Raw genomic sequence first — 19,470 nt, 5'->3', positions numbered from 1 at the left:
ACAGTGTTTTTGTCTCAAGTGTGTGTATACTCTTGGGCCCAGCCTCTCTCTCTCATTTGGCTGCCTGGTTAGACTGCTGCTGTGCACTCTGCTCGGGGGTTTATCCCCAATCACTAACATTGGTTATGGGCCCAGCAGTGTGCACAGTCTAGCTAACCAGGTTATATCTGAGAGTTTTTGGGGTGAGTTGCACATTGCTGTAAAGACAAACTGTTTGTTGAATAGTTATTTATCTCAAGAGTAATGGCACAAGTAAATTTGCCAAGTTTGTCCATGATATCCAGGTTAGATGGAACAAACTATGTTTCATGGTCAATGAAGTGTAGTTTACTGCTACGAAGAGAAGGTTTGTGGGACATAATTACAAACCCACCAGATGTATCCAATTTGGATCCTACTGTTGAAGAGGATGCCAGAAAGATACAGGACTATAAACAAAAGAATGAACAGGCTTTGTGCATCATAGGACTCACTCTCTCAGACCAGCAACTGATACATATCCGTGGAGAGGATAGTGCTGCCAAGTGCTGGGATAATCTCAAGAAGATTTATGTTCAAGACAGTGTAGGAGCTCATATCAATCTTACACGGAAGCTGTTTAGAACACATCTTGAGAAGAATGGAGACATGTTGACTCATTTAAACTGTATGAAAAGCATTTTTCAAGAGTTACAAGAAAAAGAGCTTATCTTTAATGAGTTGCAACAAGTATACATCATACTGTCTTCATTGGATCGAACCTATGATGATTTTGTGACTGCTTTAGAGGTATTGCCAAAAGACAGTTTATCAGTAACTGAGATAACTGGCAGGCTAGTAGAAGAAGCCAGAAGGAGGAGTGAACGTGACCAGCTGAGGAAAGATAAACCTAATGAAGAGAAATTATCTTCAAAGCCTGAAAGAAACCAGCTATGCAAGGTAAAGCACCCGGAGGAAGAGAAGTTATCTTCAACGGCATACACAATTAAAAAGTGTTTTAATTGTGGAGGCAGAGGACATTTGGCAAGATTCTGCAGAAAAGGAAAACGCCAGAATTTAAAGAAGCCAAAGAAATCCTTTGAACTAGCCACGTTCAGCAACTGTGATATGAAGAATGATATATGGGTGGTGGACAGTGGAGCATCCCACTGCATCACGAGAGATAAGACAAAGTTTATAAAAATGTCTAAAAGCTCTCAGCATATATCACTCACGAACGGTTGGCACCTCAAGGCCAAGGGTGAAGGTATTGCATATTGTCCATGTTTAAAACAGAACATAAACATGTTATATGTACCACAGTTAAAAATGAACTTACTTTCTGTAAGAGAATTAGATAAACTAGGATATGTGGTTACATTTAAGAATAATAAGTGCATACTGGAAAGAGATAACAAAAAGGTAACTGCAGCTTTAAATGGAGCATTATATGTCTTATATGATGGTAAGAAAGGGGAGGCACAGACTGTATTTAATAATATCAAGCCTCATGATGAATGTATCCATTTATTGCATAGGCGTTTGGGGCATGTAAATTTTAAAATGCTAAAACGTACAGTAGAGTTATCTGAAGGTATAAGGTTAAAACCCTGTGATAAGTATTTGCGTTGTAATGTCTGTTGTGAAGATAAGAGTAAAATATTGCCTGCAAATAGGCTAAATGGTTTCAAAACTAAAGAACCTTTAGAAGTAGTATTTGCAGACATTATTGGTCCAAAGAAACCCAGTATGGGGGGTGCTCGATATATACTGAGCATTATGGACCATTACTCTAGATATGGGTTTTGCTACTTAATGAAAAGCAAAACTGAAACATATCAACATTTCTTCAACTGGTTAAAGTTTGCTGAAAGAAAGACTAAACGGCAACTGATAACCTTGGTGACAGATAATGGTACAGAATTTGTTAACAACAAATTCCAGAATAGATTAAAGGCAGCTGGTATAGAGCATAAGAAATCTGCACCATACAGACCACAACACAACGCATATATAGAGAGAAGAGGCCAAACACTACAGGCAATGGTTAGAACAATGTTAACTGATTCTGGGTTACCTGATTCTTTGTGGGGGGAGGCCACAATGTGTGCTAATCACATATTAAACAATGTTGTTAACTCAACCACTGGTGAAATACCATTCACCATGTGGCATGGCAGGAAGCCTGATCTGAGTTACCTGCACACATTTGGTGCACCAGCATGGGTGCATATCCCTACACAACTCAGGCGTAAAGGGCAACACAGAGCTAAACAATTTTTCTTCGTTGGTTACCAAGCTAACCATAGGGCATATAGATTTTGGGAGAAAGGCACATCTAAAGTGTTATGTAGTGCCAATGCCCAATTTCTAGAGCACGTAGGATGGGATAAGTTAGAGCAGGATAACAATAACGAAGTGGTTATTGAATCCTACAAAAATCCCATCAAGTATCCCTGTAACTTCAAAAATAAAGTAAAGATAGAAGTACAGGAAGAGATTGTGCCCATAGAAGAAGAAAAGGAAGAAATAGCTCAGCAAGATGAGGAAAAGGACCAAGTAGTAACTCAAGAAAGTCCTCATACAAGCCCTGTAATTCCCAGAAGAACTACACGTATATCTAGACCGCCTGATAGATACCAGGCTAACACAGTGTGCCAGGAAAATAGAATTCCATCTACTGTGGATGAGATAAAAAGATATCCTTCTAAAGAGAAAGAAGATTGGTATGCAGCAATGAATAAGGAATTGAAATCCTTGAAGGATATGAAGGTGTATGAAAATGTGAGATTACCTAGTAATGAAAAACCCATTGGCTGCAAATGGATTTTTAAGATAAAAACTGATAAGGATGGAAATATAATCCATAAGGCAAGATTAGTAGCCCAAGGTTTTAGACAAAGTGCAAATGACTATGATGAAGTATTTGCACCTAGTCTTAAAGCAGCTACATTAAGGGCAGCCTTAGTGTGGGCAGCAAGCAAGAAGTATATAGTTAACCATTTAGATGTGGAAACTGCTTACTTGCATGCTCCACTAAGACATACTGTATATATGAAAAAGCCTAGTGGATTGAAAGGTGATAATAATAATGATTGTTGGTTGTTAAAGAAGAGCCTTTATGGTCTTAAACAATCAGGCTATGAATGGAACCAGTATATTGTAAAGGAACTGAACAATATAGGGTTTAAAGCTGGTTTAGCCGACCCATGTCTATTTAAGAGGGAAAAGAATGGGAAAGTATCATTATTATTGTTGTTTACTGATGATATTGCTCTGATTACTAAAACTAATGATGAAGCAAATGAAATAATAACATCATTAGCCAAGAAAATAAAAATCAAGCAATTAGGGGAGATAAAGAGATATCTAGGATTGAATATACTGAGAACACAGAAAGGTTTTAGGATATCTCAGGAAGATAAGATATCTAAATTGCTAATAGATTATAAGATGGAACTTTGTAAGCCTGCAAAGACTCCAATGAGTCAGGATATTTGCAAAATGGATACTCAAAGTCCCAAATGTGATAAGGCATTATATCAATCCTTGATTGGTAGCTTATCATATATTAGCAATTGGTCAAGGCCAGATATTGCTTTTAGTATTAATCAGCTGGCACGACACAATAATGATCCGCTTCAATGTCACTGGATAGCATTGAGAAGAATCTTAAGATATCTTAAAGGTACATTACACCATGCACTGTATTTAGAACCAGAGGGTGATCTCATATTGAGTGCTTATGCAGATGCTAGTTTTGCATCAGAAAAAGACACAAGAAAGTCGACTTCAGGAACAGCCATAATGCTGGGTAAGACATTAATTGGTTGGAAGTCAATTAGACAACAGCATATAAGTTTGTCTACGATGGAGGCTGAATTCTCCTATTTATCACTATTATGTACTGAGTTGATTATGTATAAACAAATGTTGAAAGATATGGGTATAACTGTAAATTACCCTATAGTTGTACATGAAGATAATCAGGCAGCAATTCAAATGGCTACAAGTATTGCAGTAAAAACTAGGAGCAAGCATACAGATTTGAGATATCTGAATGTAAGGCAATCTGTAAATAGTAAATTGATACAGCTAAAGTACTGTATGTCGGAGGACAATATAGCTGATAATTTTACTAAAGCCCAAGGTGCCATCAAGCATCTAGAAAGTTGTGAAAAATATGGGTTCAGATTGTAAAGGCATTATATATTTATGTCACCCAAAAGGGGAGTATGTTGGGTATATGGATACACCAACTGGTTTGGGTGAATGAATATATAAAACCTAGGTTTAGGTGTTTGCAACTTTAAGCTCAAAACTGCAATGTCATTGCATAATTATGGGTGCGGTTGTAAGCTGCAATAAGAGGCAGTGAGAGAGACGTAACACTTCCTGGTTTCTGATCCTGGTTTCGAGTCCCTGGTCCTCCTGGTCTGATTCCTGGTTCCTGGTGTTACTGGTCTCTGGTCTGTCTGCTGTCTGCCTACTGTTTACTCCTGTATGAGATGTCTACTGTGCAAGATACTTCTCTCTACTGAACTAAAGGACTGTGTTTACTTGGTGAGCTGTTCATACTCAGCATTGTCTTTGAGAGAAAGGTATCAGAAGAAGAAGAAATACAAGCAGATAAAGACATTGTATTTACTGTTTATAGACTAGGTAACTGGATGGATATACTGGATACTGACATATGGACTGAATGACTCTTCTTAATCTCTGTGTGAATTAAATATCTATTTAAAACCACAAACAGTGTTTTTGTCTCAAGTGTGTGTATACTCTTGGGCCCAGCCTCTCTCTCTCATTTGGCTGCCTGGTTAGACTGCTGCTGTGCACTCTGCTCGGGGGTTTATCCCCAATCACTAACAAACAGCATACTTGTTTTAAATGTGGACTTGCTGATGCTTATCCCAAAGGTAGTTTTTCAAGAGGCAACTTGATTTTCTGGTTTTTCTTTGAAGATGTTTCACTTCTCAACCAAGAAGCTTGTTTAGCTCTGACTGGACAGTGGGGAATGGAAGGATTTATACTCCTTGCAGACAGCTGGTCATTTGAATTCTTTTAGAGAGTCATTAAGGTCACCTGGAGGTTTATCTGTGTCATCAGGGTCACCTGAGTAGTGCAAATGGGTGTGGAGCCTACCTGGAATGATTGAAAGGGCTGTGTTATAGACTGGAGAAGTGAAACATCTTCAAATAAAAAACAGAAAGTCCAGTTGCCTCTTGAAAAAGTACCTTTGGGATAACCATGATCTGGATGACTGAGAATCTCCATAGACATTGCTTAGGTTTTATCAATACCAAGTCCCAATTTAATGGGCTATATCAGCCAGAGATAGAAACATTAACAAGGGGAAGAAAAGGAACATAGGATCCATATTGTCATTCCTCCTTTTGTTTTGTTTTCTTCTGTTCTTAAGAGACCAAGAGGTCTTGAGGTCTTAATGCAGGCATCTATCAAGTGTCATCAGGCCAAAGAGAAATGCTTGTTTCAGTTATTAAATCAGTCTCTTCCCATCTCAACTTTGCACAGTTTGATAGAGCACTACCTGGTTTAACAGGAAAATACAAGAAAACTCTTGTTATTGTTTATGCTGAGTATGGGTGCTCTCAATTTCCTATTTTTTTTTATTGTTCCACACTCTCGGAAATAGTTTAACATCAATTTGATTAACTTGAACATAACTGAGTAGTATGAATGAGAAAAGCTGCAATATTTTGGCAAGCACCCCAAGATGTTTGCCAAATCAATGCCCATTTCTAGTTGGTCAGCTGATGGATGATAATGCCTTTTATATTTGAATCTTATCTTTTTAGAGATCACACAGGGCCAGTCCTAAAATTACCTAAAATTCCACATTACTAGTCAAACTGTAACACCCCTAACATTCTGGGTTTTTAATATGTGAATAAGTGTTTCTTCCAATGTGTACCAAATTATTATCTGCAGCAGCAAGATGTGTGTGTCTGTGACATATATGTGCTCTTTGACATTCCATAGGTAGGAGAAACACTTTATATGAAAACATGAAAGCATACCTTTTCTGTTCTAGAATTCTTTTCCAAGAGACCAGGATTGATGCTGACTTGGGAATTCCTTTCCCACAGAAGCACGGGTACCAACCTTGTCTGCTTTCATTGCTAAGTGAATACCTGGCTTTTGATTCTAGTATTTTTAGCCTAAGGAAAAAAATGCCCAGCCTTGATATTTGTCCACAAATGCTTTTCTATTGGTATTTTTTTATTGTACTTCATTTTATTCCATTAGCTTATTTAATAAATGTTCATTTCAGAAATCTTTTTCATCAAGAGAAAGTGCTACAAAGTGTGATAAAGCAGGGTTTGTTGCATGTACTGATTGTACTGTTTAGTCAATATTTACATTTACATTTTATTGTATTATTATATTGACATTACATTACTACATTTAAACCTTTTTAAAACTATTTACAGTATTATTTCACAGTCCTCTTTGGCCATGAAGGGCAGAAGCCGCTTGAGCTCCGTTGTGAGGAAGAAGCAGATGGAGAAGAGTGGGTGGAGGCTATTCAGCAAGCCAGGTATGAAATTCCAATACTAGCTACTAATAATTTGGTTTGGCTAAGGGACAACGTCTTCCTTCCTTGTTTTCTTTTCTCCCTCCCTCCTGAGGATTTCTACCGGCTCCTTCTGTGCCTCCTTCTCTTATAATGCAGAAAAAGAACAGTCCAGTATGTATTTCTACATCATTCACAACTTTCCAATGTCCTCCTTTACCTGTAGTACTAACCCAGCATGATTCATCTATTTTGTCTGTATGGGTAGTCTTCTGAGATAGGAGCAGCAGCTGGAGTCACATTTATATTGTAACAGTAAAGTAACTTGAAGAACTCATATATGTAGAGTTCATTGTCGGGTCCATTTGGCTTTTACCGGAACGTCCCAACAACGATTCAGTGGCTGTTAGCAATGGCGCTCCTTTCCAGCCGACGGTCCGATGCATTTCGATCCTTCCTGCTGCATTAATCGGGGCCTGCGTTCTGGAAGATGTTCCAACATATTCTGTTCCGTCTTGCTGCATGGATGGGAGCCGGTGTCTTGGCTGCGGTTTAGAGACAACACAGTTTGCTTCCCACGTCAGTTATCGGTGATTTAGGAGTGTAGTCAGCTGTTGGGAGGGGCGGTGGTTAGTGGTTGCATCAGCTGCTGCAGGGCGGTTCCAGGGAACAATTATATCTTGTTAATCTTGTTGGAGAAAGCAGATACAAGGCTGGTGTTGTAGTTCAAGGGAAAGAGAGGCTTAGACCAGGGCATGCAATTAACACGTTTATTCAAGGAACAGTGGTTGTCGCGTCTGCCAGCCAACGGGCAGACCAGCTTGCGAACAACAACTGGCTTGGCTTGACAGCCGGCTTTTTATAGTCGGCTGTCAAACGACGCCAGCCAATAGGAACGGTTGTAGAACTTGCTTAACGAGTGGACCCGGTTGGAGCCCCAACCGGTGCCCAAGACATAACACCCCTTCCCCCCAGATGGGAACACACATAATCTTTGAGATACGCCGGTGGTCTGTGTTGGCGACCCGAGCGACGTAACTCAGGAGATTCATTGGGCGAAGACAAGTTCGCGGACCCCAGGTCAGGGTACGTAGGGTGGCGACCAGGGCTCGGTGCAGGAACTGGAGCCAGTGAAAAGTCTCTGCCTTCACTGGGGATAAACGGTGGCGCTCCCGGCTGGCAGTCCCGGTCTACTGCCTGCTCCCTCTGCTCCGTTGGTGAAGGTTGGTCACTCTGGGAACCCTAGCTGGACCTTGGAGTGGCGCCCGCGGCTCTTCTGGTGGAGACGGGTCTGGGCCGGTCAGGCTGCTCCGTCGTCTCCGCAGCTGGTCCAGGTGTCTTCGCCACACACGACCGTCTTCAAGTTGGACCCGATAAGATCTTGGACCCGTGACAGCCACGACTTTTCCGGCCACCCACAGTGGGTCCCCGCGTAGTTCCTAGCAAACACTAGGTCCTGAACTGCGAAATTCCTGGCCAGACTGTCAGACCCCAAAGGGGTGTCTGGGCAGTAGTGGGGTGCAGCCTGTCTAAGGCAGTCCTCAGGCGTCTCCCCATCAGCAGCTCAGCCGGGATTTGTTCGTAACTGTGCACGGTGTGGTATGCTGGCTTAGGAGGAATTGAGACAGTTTAGAATGCCAACCCACTGGGCCGAATCTGGCTAACGCCTCCTTGGCTGATCTGACTGCCCGCTCAGCCAACCCGTTGCTGGCGGGTGGAAGGGGCCGTGAGGACGTGTCTGATGCCTAGATTCGTGACATACCTACTAAATTCGCTCGAGGTGAACTGGGGCCATTATCGGATACCAGTGTGTCAGGGAGTCCGTGAGTTACAAAAAGGTGAGTCAAGGCTTTAACAACTGCCTGTGTGGTGGTCGTGTGAAGTAAGGCCACATCTATCCATTTGAATAGGCGTCCACGACCACCAAGAAGGTCTTGCCGCTCATTGGCCCGGCCAGGTCGATGTGAAGCCGTGACCACGGGGCATTGGCACTTTCCCACTTTGTGGGTGTGGCGGTTGGCGGGGCTGCCCTAGATTCTTGACAGGGTCGACACGAGCTTACCCACTTGGCGATCTGATCGTCCATCCCGGCCACCAGACGTAGCTTCGAGCTAACGCCTTCATCCGCACGATTCCTGGATGGCCCTCGTGCAGCATCTTCAGGACGGGTATGCGAAGGGTGGTTGGTATGACCACTCTGGTACCCCACAATAGGCATCCCTGCAACTTAGAGAGCTCTAGCTGGCGAGTTTTAAATGGGCGAAATCAACTGAATAGTTAGTTTCCGGCCACCCTCCCTACCCAGTCCAGAACCTGGGCGATTGTTCTGTCCTTCTTGGAATGTGATGCTATGTCGCCTGCAGTCACCGGTAGGTTTAGTTCGTTTACATCAAAAATAGTATGCACAGGAGCTGGGTCCTCGACTGGGGCTGGCAAGGGGCAGCGGCTGAGGGCATCAGCGTTGTTTAGATTTTTTCCGGGACGATAGACCAGTTTGTATGAGTACGCCGCCAGGAATAAGGTCCATCTGGTCATCCTAGGTGACAATATCTGTGGGGTTTGCTTTTCCCCTGATAATAATCCTAAAAGCGGCTTGTGATCAGTGATAAGTTCGAATTGGTGTCCGAATAGAAATTCGTGGAATTTTTTGACTGCTGCTACTGCAGCCAAGGCCTCCTTATCAACCTGGCTGTAATTACGCTCAGTCGCTGAAAGGGTTCTTGAAAAGAAGGCAATTGGTGCCTCGGAGCCATTGGGAAGCCTGTGACTTAAGACAGCTCCTATCCCAAAAGGGGATGCGTCTGCGGCTAGGACCAAAGGAAGGCGTTGGTCAAATTGTATTAAGACAGCCTCAGAGGTTAGTAGAGATTTGACTGCCACAAATGCTTGGTTTTCTTTGGGTCCCCAGTGCCATGGTGTGTGTCTGTCTAAGAGTCTGTGCAATGGTTCAGCAACTGACGCCTTGTGTGGGAGAAATGAAGCGTAGAAGTTCAATAACCCCAGGAAGGCTTGTAACTCGGTTTTGTTGGTAGGCGTGGGCGCCTGTGGATGGCCTTGACTTTCGATTCCACCGGGTGGATGCCTGAGGCGTCCAGCCTGTAGCCTAGAAAGTCCACCTGTCTAGTGGCGATGGTACACTTCTCCCGTTTTAGTTTGAGGCCATGCTGCCTGAACTTCTCTAATACTGCCCTGACTCTCTGGATGAGTTGGGGTCTGTCCCTGGCTGTGACTAAGATGTCATCGAAATAAGGCACTACGCCGGGAGACCTTGGAGGATTCGCTCCATCAGTGATTGGAAGATACCTGGGGCTACACTTACGCCAAACTGGAGGCGCTTACATCTGAATGCCCTCTGTGTGTAACTATGGTCTGTAAGTCAGCTGTTTGGTTATCCACGGGAACTGTTGGTATGCCTGTGACATGTCCAGTTTGGCGAAAATGGTGCCAGGTTCGAATGTGTGTAACAGGTGCTGAATGACTGGGACTGGATATGCGCTAACCTGTAGATAACGGTTGATTGACGTCTTGTAGTCAGCACAAATTCTTAGATTACCGTCTTTCTTTAGCGGGGTGACTATGGGGTCTCCCACTTAGCGAAATCTGTGGGTTCTATCACCCCTTGTTTTAGTAGTTTGTCTAGTTCCGCGTCCAATTTGGGGCGGATGGCGAAGGGTACTCTACGTGGTTTTAAAGCAAGCGGGGACTGCCTGTGGGTCTACTGAGAAGGAGATGGGAGTGCCTTATAGCAGCCTAACTCACTACTAAAAACGTCAGAGTACTCTGTAAATAAGGAGTCAACATCAGAAGTTGAGACAGCATGGACTCCTTTTATACTAAGGCCGAGAGAGGGGAACCAATCCAACCCCAAAAGACTAGGGAGGGCACCATTAACAACCACTAAAGGCAAATGGCCTTTGAAGGTTTGGAATTTCACGAGAAACTTGCCTTTCCCAAGGACGGGGATGTTCTTTCCTTGGTAGTCTCTCAAGGTGAGATGGCACTTTTGAAGCTGTTTCTTTGTCAGTCTGGGCTGGATCTTCTTAAGCGTGTCCCAAGATATGATTGAGAGCGCTGACCCCGTGTCTACTTCCATGCGGCAGGGATTACCTTCTAGTAAAACAGAAAGTGTAATTTTATTGGGGGTGTGGAGTGTGTGGTTGGCTTGGTAGCAAGTATGGCATTTTTCTACTTGCCTTCGGGGAACAGGAGAGGAAGGAGATCTTTGTGGAGAGGTGCGCGCTGCCTGGCAGACTCTTGCGAGGTGACCTTTCTTGTGGCAGTTGTGGCAGGTGGCGTTTGAACCTGCAAGATGCCCGGGAATGGGAACCTCCACAGGTCAGGCATAAAAGAGTTTGTTTTGGACCACTGTTGTTTCTTGGCCTCGCTCCTACCTGTGGCTGTCTCGTTGGTTTGAGGCGATGCACATCGGAGTGTTCTGCCGGGTCATCCTCACTTACCGCCTCTTCAGAGTGTACAGAGGAAGTGCTAGGTCTGGGAGCGGTGCCCTGGATCTCAGCTGCGGACTGTGCTGCAAGTTCTGCAGCTAAGGCTTCTTCAACTGCCTGGGGAGGTTTAGGTCTCTTTTAGCCAGCAAACGCCTCTGGAGTTTTAGATCCCTCACCCCACAGACGAGTTGGTCTAGCAGCATGTCGTCCAAATAGTTCTTGAACTCACATTGTAGAGCTGCTGTCCTCAGGGCTGCCATATATTGATTTATGGATTCCCCCTCAGCTTGCTTCCTCATCCTAAGCGAAGCGCCTAGCAATCTGAGACGGTTTTGGGGAGTAGTGGTTGGATAAGCGTTTCCACCAGCTCTGCCCATGGGACATTCCCTATTTCTCGTGGGGCCAGGAGTGCTGTGGCAGTGTCATATACTACAGCCCCACAGTAGCTGAGGAAGTAGGATTTCTTCCTCTGCTCCGAAGCTTCAGCCAGTCCAATGGCATCGATAAAGTGGTTGAAGCGATTTTTATATGAGTCCCACTTTTCCTCATCGGGTTTGAAAGGGGGGAATACTGAATTGACATTCATTTTGGATCCCCCAGTCTCTTGGCAGACTGGTCTGCCTCACTGGGAGCTCGTTGTCTTGGATTGATGCTGCTTGGGGGCGTGGGCGGCTGTGGCTACAGTGCCCTATCCTCACTCAAGGACTTCGGCTTTTCTGAGGCGCTTGAATTTTCGCTCTCTTTTGCTAGCGTTAGGCGGCTGTGGCTGTGGTACTGTACTGACAGCGCTTTAAATTGAGCCCTTTTTCTTCTTATTATTAATTTTTTTTTTTTTTTTTTTTGGCGAGGCGGCTGAGGCGCTCGCAATTTCACTGGGGAGTCTTCACTTAGAGACGGCTTCTGTAATTAGTGTCCAATTGTGATCGAGCGGCTGAGGCTCTCAGCGCCGTAGCTTGCTCGGGCTGCAGCTCAGTGACAGCCGTTAGAATTTTCGCGCCTTTTTTCAGGCAGCACGGGCGGTTGCGGCTTCAGCGCCCGACTTTCCCTATCCGTGGTGCTCTAACCGACGCGCTTTCTCTGATAGCGCCCGGCCTTCTCTAACCCGGTTGATCTAACCTGAGCTTTCACTTTTGCGCTGACAGGCTGCTGAGTCCGATGGCTCGGTAAGCAAACGGCAAGCGGCTGCGGCTTCCGAAGACAGGCTTCTGAGTCCGAGGCTCGGCAGCAAAACGGCAAGCGGCTGCGGCTTCCGCTGACAGGCTCCTGTTCCTTTAGAAAATGCTCCTGGCTAGCCTTCACATCCCATCTGGGTCGCCAGTGTTGTAGTTCAAGGGAAAGAGAGGCTTAGACCAGGGCATGCAATTAACACGTTTATTCAAGGAACAGTGGTTGTCGCGTCTGCCAGCCAACGGGCAGACCAGCTTGCGAACAACAACTGGCTTGGCTTGACAGCCGGCTTTTTATAGTCGGCTGTCAAACGATGCCAGCCAATAGGAACGGTTGTAGAACTTGCTTAACGAGTGGACCCGGTTGGAGCCCCAACCGGTGCCCAAGACATAACAGCTGGGATGGAAGGGGGAGGGGTTGATTGGATTGTTTAGGCATGGGGTGGAGCCGCATGGGTGTAATTAACGGGCGGTGCTGTTATTATCTGTTAATTAGGGAGAGGGTATAAGAACAGAGTTGAGAGGTGGTTGCTCTCAATGCTGACTTTGAACATATCCTTGTTACTGTTACTACTGTTCGTGATTGGAACCCCTGCATTAAACCTTATTGTATTTCACTGCTTGTGAGTGATGTGGTTTATGGGAAAAGGTATTCAGTGCCTGACAGGCTGTGACAGCTGAACTCATGTATGTTATTCATTTTTTAATGGTGTCGAGTCACCTCGAACTGTGAAAAGGGTGGAAAATAAAACAAAGAAACAAATAAAACAGGAGAAGGCAACTTCTGGGCCATATGTGGCTTTGCAGCATTCATGTTGTAGTTCCCCCCTAGTATCCCTGGAATTTTCCACCCCTTAAAATATACAAATAATTTCCCCTTACTTATGGGTGGATCTTCTAATTGAGAAAAGGACAAAATGGATGCCTTAAGGTATCTTTTTTATCCATTTAAATTCCAGTTATTTTTGAAAAACAATCTGAAATAAGTTACCAATCCACTCTAATAATACCATGACATTAAAATATCACTCTCTAAAATAAGATGCTTACTTACAGTTTGATCTTGGCCTCTGTGGCACATGATAAAAATATGATCTAACTGGAATAAGTTGCTTTGTTCCCCTTTTAAGATATAAAGAGGAGGATCTTTTCACTGGATATCAGAGAAGCGGCTGGAAACAACCCTTCTGGAGGGCATTTGGTTGGGTTTGTAGATTGGTTTTGCTATATATTTTGCAATCTGTATTTTACTTTTATTTGATGGTAGATATTTTTTGTATTTGTATCTGCCATCAAAAGCCCTTTAGGATTGCATTTAATAAATTATTTGCTGGTGCTGAATTTCAGAATTTATGGCTTTTCAGATAGTGTGAGAAGATTGAGAGGGAATTTTTAGTGGAATTAACCAGAGAAGACACACTTGTACTTTCTCCTGTGAAACTTTTAGCAATCACCCAGTTGAAAATCTTGTTAAGTTCTAATGCTGGCTGTTCTTGGTTGGAAAAAACAGTATTTCTCTGAACTCAGACATATATGTTTGGCTACAGTCCATTATTATCCTCATTCTTATTGTAACTTACTGCTTTTCTTTGTGGGGTTTTGCAAAAGGTATTTTTTTTGGAGCAAAATAAAACATATGGTATAAATTAAAAGAGCATTCTTCTGTTTGTTATTGTAATCACAGCTATAGGAATTTAGGTGTATCCAATTCATGGCAAAATGCATGATGTTATTAACTGAGAGCTATTCCTTTCCTGATGCAGCCCTATAGATTATGGCTTCTATCTTGTTTTCACATGGAAAATAGGAGGTTTTCCAGGTTGCTTAGGCTGAAGACTGTTAGAGTTGTAGCCTTCTTCTTGCTCCATTGGCATCTCTTTATGGTTATAAATAGACAGGATGGGCATCTGGAAGTGAAAATAACTGCTTTTCTATAAAAACGAAGACACCTCATCCCAGCATAGTTGAAGGCTACATATAATTCTGCTTTAGTAAAAGCATTCATTGAAGAGGGAACTGGCTTGGGGCTCCTACAGATGTGAATTGACTCATCTTATCCTTCAGAGATCATTTATATTCAGCTGATGGAGTAGAAGGAGACTCAGAAAGTATGTTCTTGATAAAGACTTAGTGATTTGAATGCTGTTCTTTCTGGTCTGTCTCTGTTGTTGGTTGCCAAAGGATTGCTTCTATTGTCACCCAGTGTCATCTGTCCCCCCAAAAGGGAGGAGATAGGTCTATCTGTCACTGAACCTTATTGGCTGGTTTACTTTTTATTCTGATCTGAAGGCTGCCCTTTCCCTGAATGACTTTGGTTTTTGAACAGGCTGGTCAGACTCTTTCCCTGCATTTCTTTCTCCAATTTCCCTTGCCCTTTCTCTATGGCTATCTTGGTTTCCTGTTTGTAGAGAACTACAAGAAGGCACTTTTGCTTAACTGTTGTCTCAGGACCAAGAGGATGAGTGCACATAGTACAAGACCAAAAAAGAGCATTTCTTGCACGACACAGGAAGACCTACTTTATAAGTAGAAAAGATGGAGTAAAACTTTTATTGTCAGATCAGTCTCTAGGAATTGGGAATAAAAATGCCTTTTTGGAAGGTGGCATCACTCAATACTACAGTTTTTTTTTAATAGAATAGAATAGAATTCTTTATTGGCCAAGTGTGGCTAGACACACAAGGAATTTGTCTTTGGTGCATATGCTCTCAGTGTACATAAGAAAAAATAAAATACATTCATCAAGAATCATAAGATACAACACATAGTGATAGTCATAGGTTACTAATAAGCAACCAAATCATAATAGGAAACAAAACAATATAAATTGAAAAGATACAGGCAACACGGTTATAGTCATAAGTGGGAAGAGATAGGTAATAAGAGGGATGAGAAGAATAATAGTAATACAGTCTTACTAAGCAGTTTGACAGTTTTGTGGGAATTAGTTGTTTAGCAGAGTGATGGCATTGGGGAAAAAACTATGTCTACTGGTTCTGGTGTGCAGTGCCCTATAGCGTTATTTTGAGGGTAGGAGTTGAAACAATTTTTGTCCAGCATGTGAGGGGTCTGCAGATATTTTCAAAGCCCTCTTTTTGGCTCATGCAGTATACAGGTCCTCAGTGGAAGGCAGATTGGTAGCAATTGTTTTTTTTCTGCAGTTCTAATTATCTGTTGAAGTCTGTGTTTGTCTTGTTTGGTTGCAGAGCCAAACCAGACAGTTACAGTGGTGCAGATAATAGATGCAATAATTCCTCTGTAGAACTGAATCAGCAGCTCTTTGGGCAGTTTGAGCTTTCTGAGTTTGTTGTGCTTTTTTGATGACATTTTTGATATTATGTGTCCATTTTAAGTCCTGAGATATGATAGAACAGTGGTTCCCAACCTTTTTTTCGCCCCGCACCCCTAAAGAAATTTCACTTGAACCTCGCACCCCCTGAAATAAATAATAAATAAAAATACCAACATATAGCCAATATCCTATTATTTACCTGGACTTTTCTCGCACCCCCTGGAATATTGTCTTGCACCCCCAGGTTGGGAACCCCTGTGATAGAATCTAGAAACTTGAAGGATTCTACTGTTGATACTGTGTTGTCTAGCATTGTCAGAGGTGGCAGTATAGGAGGGTTTTTCCTAAAATCTACCACTATTTCTACAGTTTTGCGTTATTTAGTTCAAGATTGTTCTGGTTGCACCACAAGGCTAGTTGTTCAACATGCTATCTGTATGCATATATTCATGTTTGTCCTGAAGCCAAAGCATTTCCATATTGATTGCACAGCTTTAGGGTTATACCTTGAGACAAATATATGGTCAAATTGCTATGACCAAAGAAAAATCAGTATTACCAATAAAGCTCTTTTTCTCAGCCCCACATATATAAATATTCCTATGTCAGATTTATATATAAGTTGTAAAACATAAAAATGTGTGGGAATACACTTACTACTTCAATTTATTAAAGAATAAAGAATTTAAAGAATAATGGAACCTAGTATTTTAGACTTTGTTTAAATATGTTGCCTACATAATTTCTAACATAAAAATTTTCATTATTTTTTTCAACATATAGCTATTCAGATATCCTGATTGAGAGGGAAGTGTTGATGCAAAAATATATCCATCTAGTTCAAATTGTAGAGACAGAAAAGATTTCAGCAAATCAGCTACGTCATCAGCTTGAAGATCAAGACACAGAAATTGAAAGGCTTAAATCAGAGGTATATTTCAAAATTCATTCTTATTGTGCTGCTACTGCTGTCTAATATACAGTCTGACTTCCTTTTCAGTCATTGGCAAAAGTTTCATTAATTAATTTCATTAATTAAAATGAAACTTTGGCTAGGAGTAACACCTCTGAATATGAACCTTTCTATTTTGTCAAGTTTATTAATTATTTTTATTAGTCTTACAATATTGTTTTTGAATGTTGTTTGGAATGGTTTTCTTTTTTTTCTACAATGGATTGCTTTGCTTTTGTCATTCTAACCTGGGCAAGCTAAAACAAAAAACTATCTGTAACAATTTGCTTTAATAACAATTCTGCTTTTTTAGATTCAAATACTGTGAAAATTCATGACTTTCAAATCAAATAGGTGTTGGATTGTATATGTTTTGTATAATGCATATTATTTGGCCTTAACCTGAAAAAATTTTCAGGCACCTTTTCAGGCACCTGAAATAATTTTCAGGTTAATAATTATTCTCATGAGAATAATGTAATAGAAAATTCTACTATGGGTCATTATATCTTGGCAGCTAATGGAACACAAAAGGCATTCCTTTGCCTTTCTGAGTGTTATTTCATATAGTCCTTTTTCCAGAAATTGAAATTTTATAAAACCAGACTTAGACTTAGAATAAGTTTATTGTCACTTTAAATGTACACTAATTGGCACACCGTAAAATGAGATTTCATTGCATACAGTTCTCAAAGGGCTCACCACCACAAAATATATGACATAAAATGACAAAAATTAAATGAATGAATGAACAAATAAATAAATACATGTTACTATGCAAAGTTCCAGGAGCTTGAAATTACATCTTGAAAATTTCATGTGATATTCTGAAATCTGTTGAAAACTTTAAAATTTTACATTTTTGTTTGTTGTTTTTTACTAGATTGTAGCTCTCAATAAAACAAAAGAACGAATGAGACCCTATCAAGGCAATCAAGAAGAAGAAGATCCAGATATTAAAAAGATTAAAAAGGTATTTCTCCACTCCATTTAGATGGAGAAGTGATAACAATATTTCCTATTTTTTCTTTCAATTAAAAGAATATGTGTGTGTGTGTGTGTGTGTGTGTTTGGTTATTAGGGTTTTCTCCTGCGTAAAATTGGAAGTATCTAGGTTATGTTTCGATGAAGTCTCATTCATCATCTTCAGGCTTGTGTCTTCGGCTTTGTGCTTCTCGGAGTAATGTGAGCTTGCAGCTGTTTCTTCCTTTTAACTGCTAGTGGGGGTGTGACTTGATTGGGTGGGGGTTGGCTGTGTTCTGATTGGCTGGGTGTGTATTCTATTCAGGTGGGGGCTTGGTTGTCATTCTTCATGTTAGGACACCAGACCCACACCCATGAAGGCACACAAGATGCTACCACCACACTTCCACATAGAAAGCAGACTCACACAGATGATGAGACACGACCACGGACCAGAAGCCATACTGCAGCTGCATTACCCGCTTCAAACCCCTCCAACCCATACATGAAGTGAACAGATGCCCACCATGAAGATGTGGCATGACCATGAACGCTAAGCCAAACAACAGGATCACAGCTCACCAGCTCAAATCCCCTGGCAACTAAGACTAACCTGACCACAACCAAGCCCCCACCTGAATAGAACACACCCCCAGCCAATCAGAACACAGCCAACCCCCCCAACCAATCAGAACACAGCCAAATCCCCAACCAATGAGAACACACCCCCATCCAATCAGAACACAGCCAAGCCCCCACCCAATCAAGTCACACCCCCACGAGCAGTTAAAAGGAAGAAGCAGCTGCAAGCTCACATTACTCCGAGAAGCACAAAGCTGAAGACACAAGCCTGAAGATGATGAATGAGACTTCATCAAAACATCGCCTAGATACTTCCAATTTTATGCAGGAGAAAACCTGAATAACCAAAGATCCACATACAAATACCCGCGAAAACCTCAGAATATATATATATTTTCTTATATGTATCCGGGTATTCATTCATATGTATCCGGGTATTCATAACTATGTTTTTACTTATACCTATTATCTTGTAAACAATTGACAAAAATAAATAAATGAATAAAAAATAAAATATTCATTTGAATCAAGCAGCATAACCAGTGGTGGGATTAAAATAATTTAACAACCAGTTCTCTGCCCTAATGATTTCTTCCAACAATCAGTTCACCAAACTGCTCAGAAAGTAAACAACTGGTCCTCCTGAAGTGGTGCACGCTGGCTGAATTCCACCACTGAGCATAACATTTAGTAAAGCGTTCCAGAAGAGCTAATTATCTTGATGAACTTTTTGGTGAAAGAGACAGTGATGTTAATAAGGTCGACATGGCTTAAAATTCATGTATCAAAGTACTCTATGAAAACAATTATAAAGAAAAAATTTCCAACTACTGCAATTTAAAGCTTTTGAATGTAAGGTATCACTAAAAAAAGAAGTTTGAGATGAACATCTTTTAAGGGGAGGTCCTTAATAGTTGCAATTCTGATGCTGGAGGGAAAAGAGAAAAAATGGAAGAGAAATTTATATAGCCAACAATGCATTGTTATCAAAGTATTCTATAAACATATAATTATGGATAATAATGATACTTAAAACAATAGGTCCTATTATTACCATTTTTCCTTTTACATTAGGGTTATATATTTCATGGCATTTTGACACATGCATTGGATAGAAAATGCACTACCACTTTGACTATTTAAAACTGCTTAGTCATAAATAATGGCATTAGGTGTGCCAATTATTATTTATTGCATGTATTTATACCTTGTCTTCTCTGGGAACTCAGGGCAGCATGCATGAATCAATTCACTTCTTCTTTTATTCCTAAAGTGTCCAACATCCTTGGGAAGTAGGTTGGCATCAGAGAATGATTTGTCCAGAGTCAACAACTAAACACTAGGATATTGAATATGAGTCGTTCTAGTTGACATCCATCAACTTAACTGTTATGCCACATTAGTTCCTCTACAGTTAATTTTCATTTAAATCAATACAATTTATTGTATAGACCTAAGGGAACGTTTCCTTTCCAGTTGTTTTTAAATGTAAGATGTTGGTAAAAATAGAATACATTAAGTAGAAGCCTATGCAGAGTTGAATTGAATGTTCAAGTGTTCTAAAATGCACATAA

The 19,470-nt window shown here is 41.5% G+C and overlaps 2 protein-coding genes and 1 long non-coding RNA gene across 6 annotated transcripts in view; 1 reads left to right on the top strand and 2 right to left on the bottom strand.

The window, feature by feature from the left end:
- OCLN (occludin) overlaps positions 1-19,470 on the bottom strand; it is a 389,915-nt gene that overhangs the window by 296,612 nt on the left and 73,833 nt on the right. The window lies entirely within an intron of this gene.
- RASGRF2 (Ras protein specific guanine nucleotide releasing factor 2) overlaps positions 1-19,470 on the top strand; it is a 120,798-nt gene that overhangs the window by 34,253 nt on the left and 67,075 nt on the right. For all 4 annotated transcript variants that reach the window (XM_087927118.1, XM_087927117.1, XM_087927116.1 and 1 more), the window contains exons 2-4: positions 6,414-6,520; positions 16,183-16,330; positions 17,235-17,324. In XM_087927118.1, coding sequence (XP_087783244.1) covers positions 6,414-6,520; positions 16,183-16,330; positions 17,235-17,324 — 345 coding nt within the window. The remainder of the gene's footprint in view (positions 1-6,413; positions 6,521-16,182; positions 16,331-17,234; positions 17,325-19,470) is intronic.
- The window catches only part of LOC148127381 (uncharacterized), a 37,191-nt gene continuing 22,563 nt past the window's right edge, over positions 4,843-19,470 (bottom strand). Inside the window, exon 3 of the long non-coding RNA XR_015742280.1 lies at positions 4,843-5,103. This is a non-coding gene — a long non-coding RNA (uncharacterized LOC148127381). The remainder of the gene's footprint in view (positions 5,104-19,470) is intronic.

This window comes from Pseudonaja textilis, chromosome 2 (assembly GCF_049901715.1).
Source record: "Pseudonaja textilis isolate UNSWEBS1 chromosome 2, rPseTex1.2, whole genome shotgun sequence".
Classification (NCBI taxonomy): Eukaryota; Metazoa; Chordata; class Lepidosauria; order Squamata; family Elapidae; genus Pseudonaja; species Pseudonaja textilis.
This window is presented reverse-complemented; position numbering and strand designations above follow the sequence as displayed.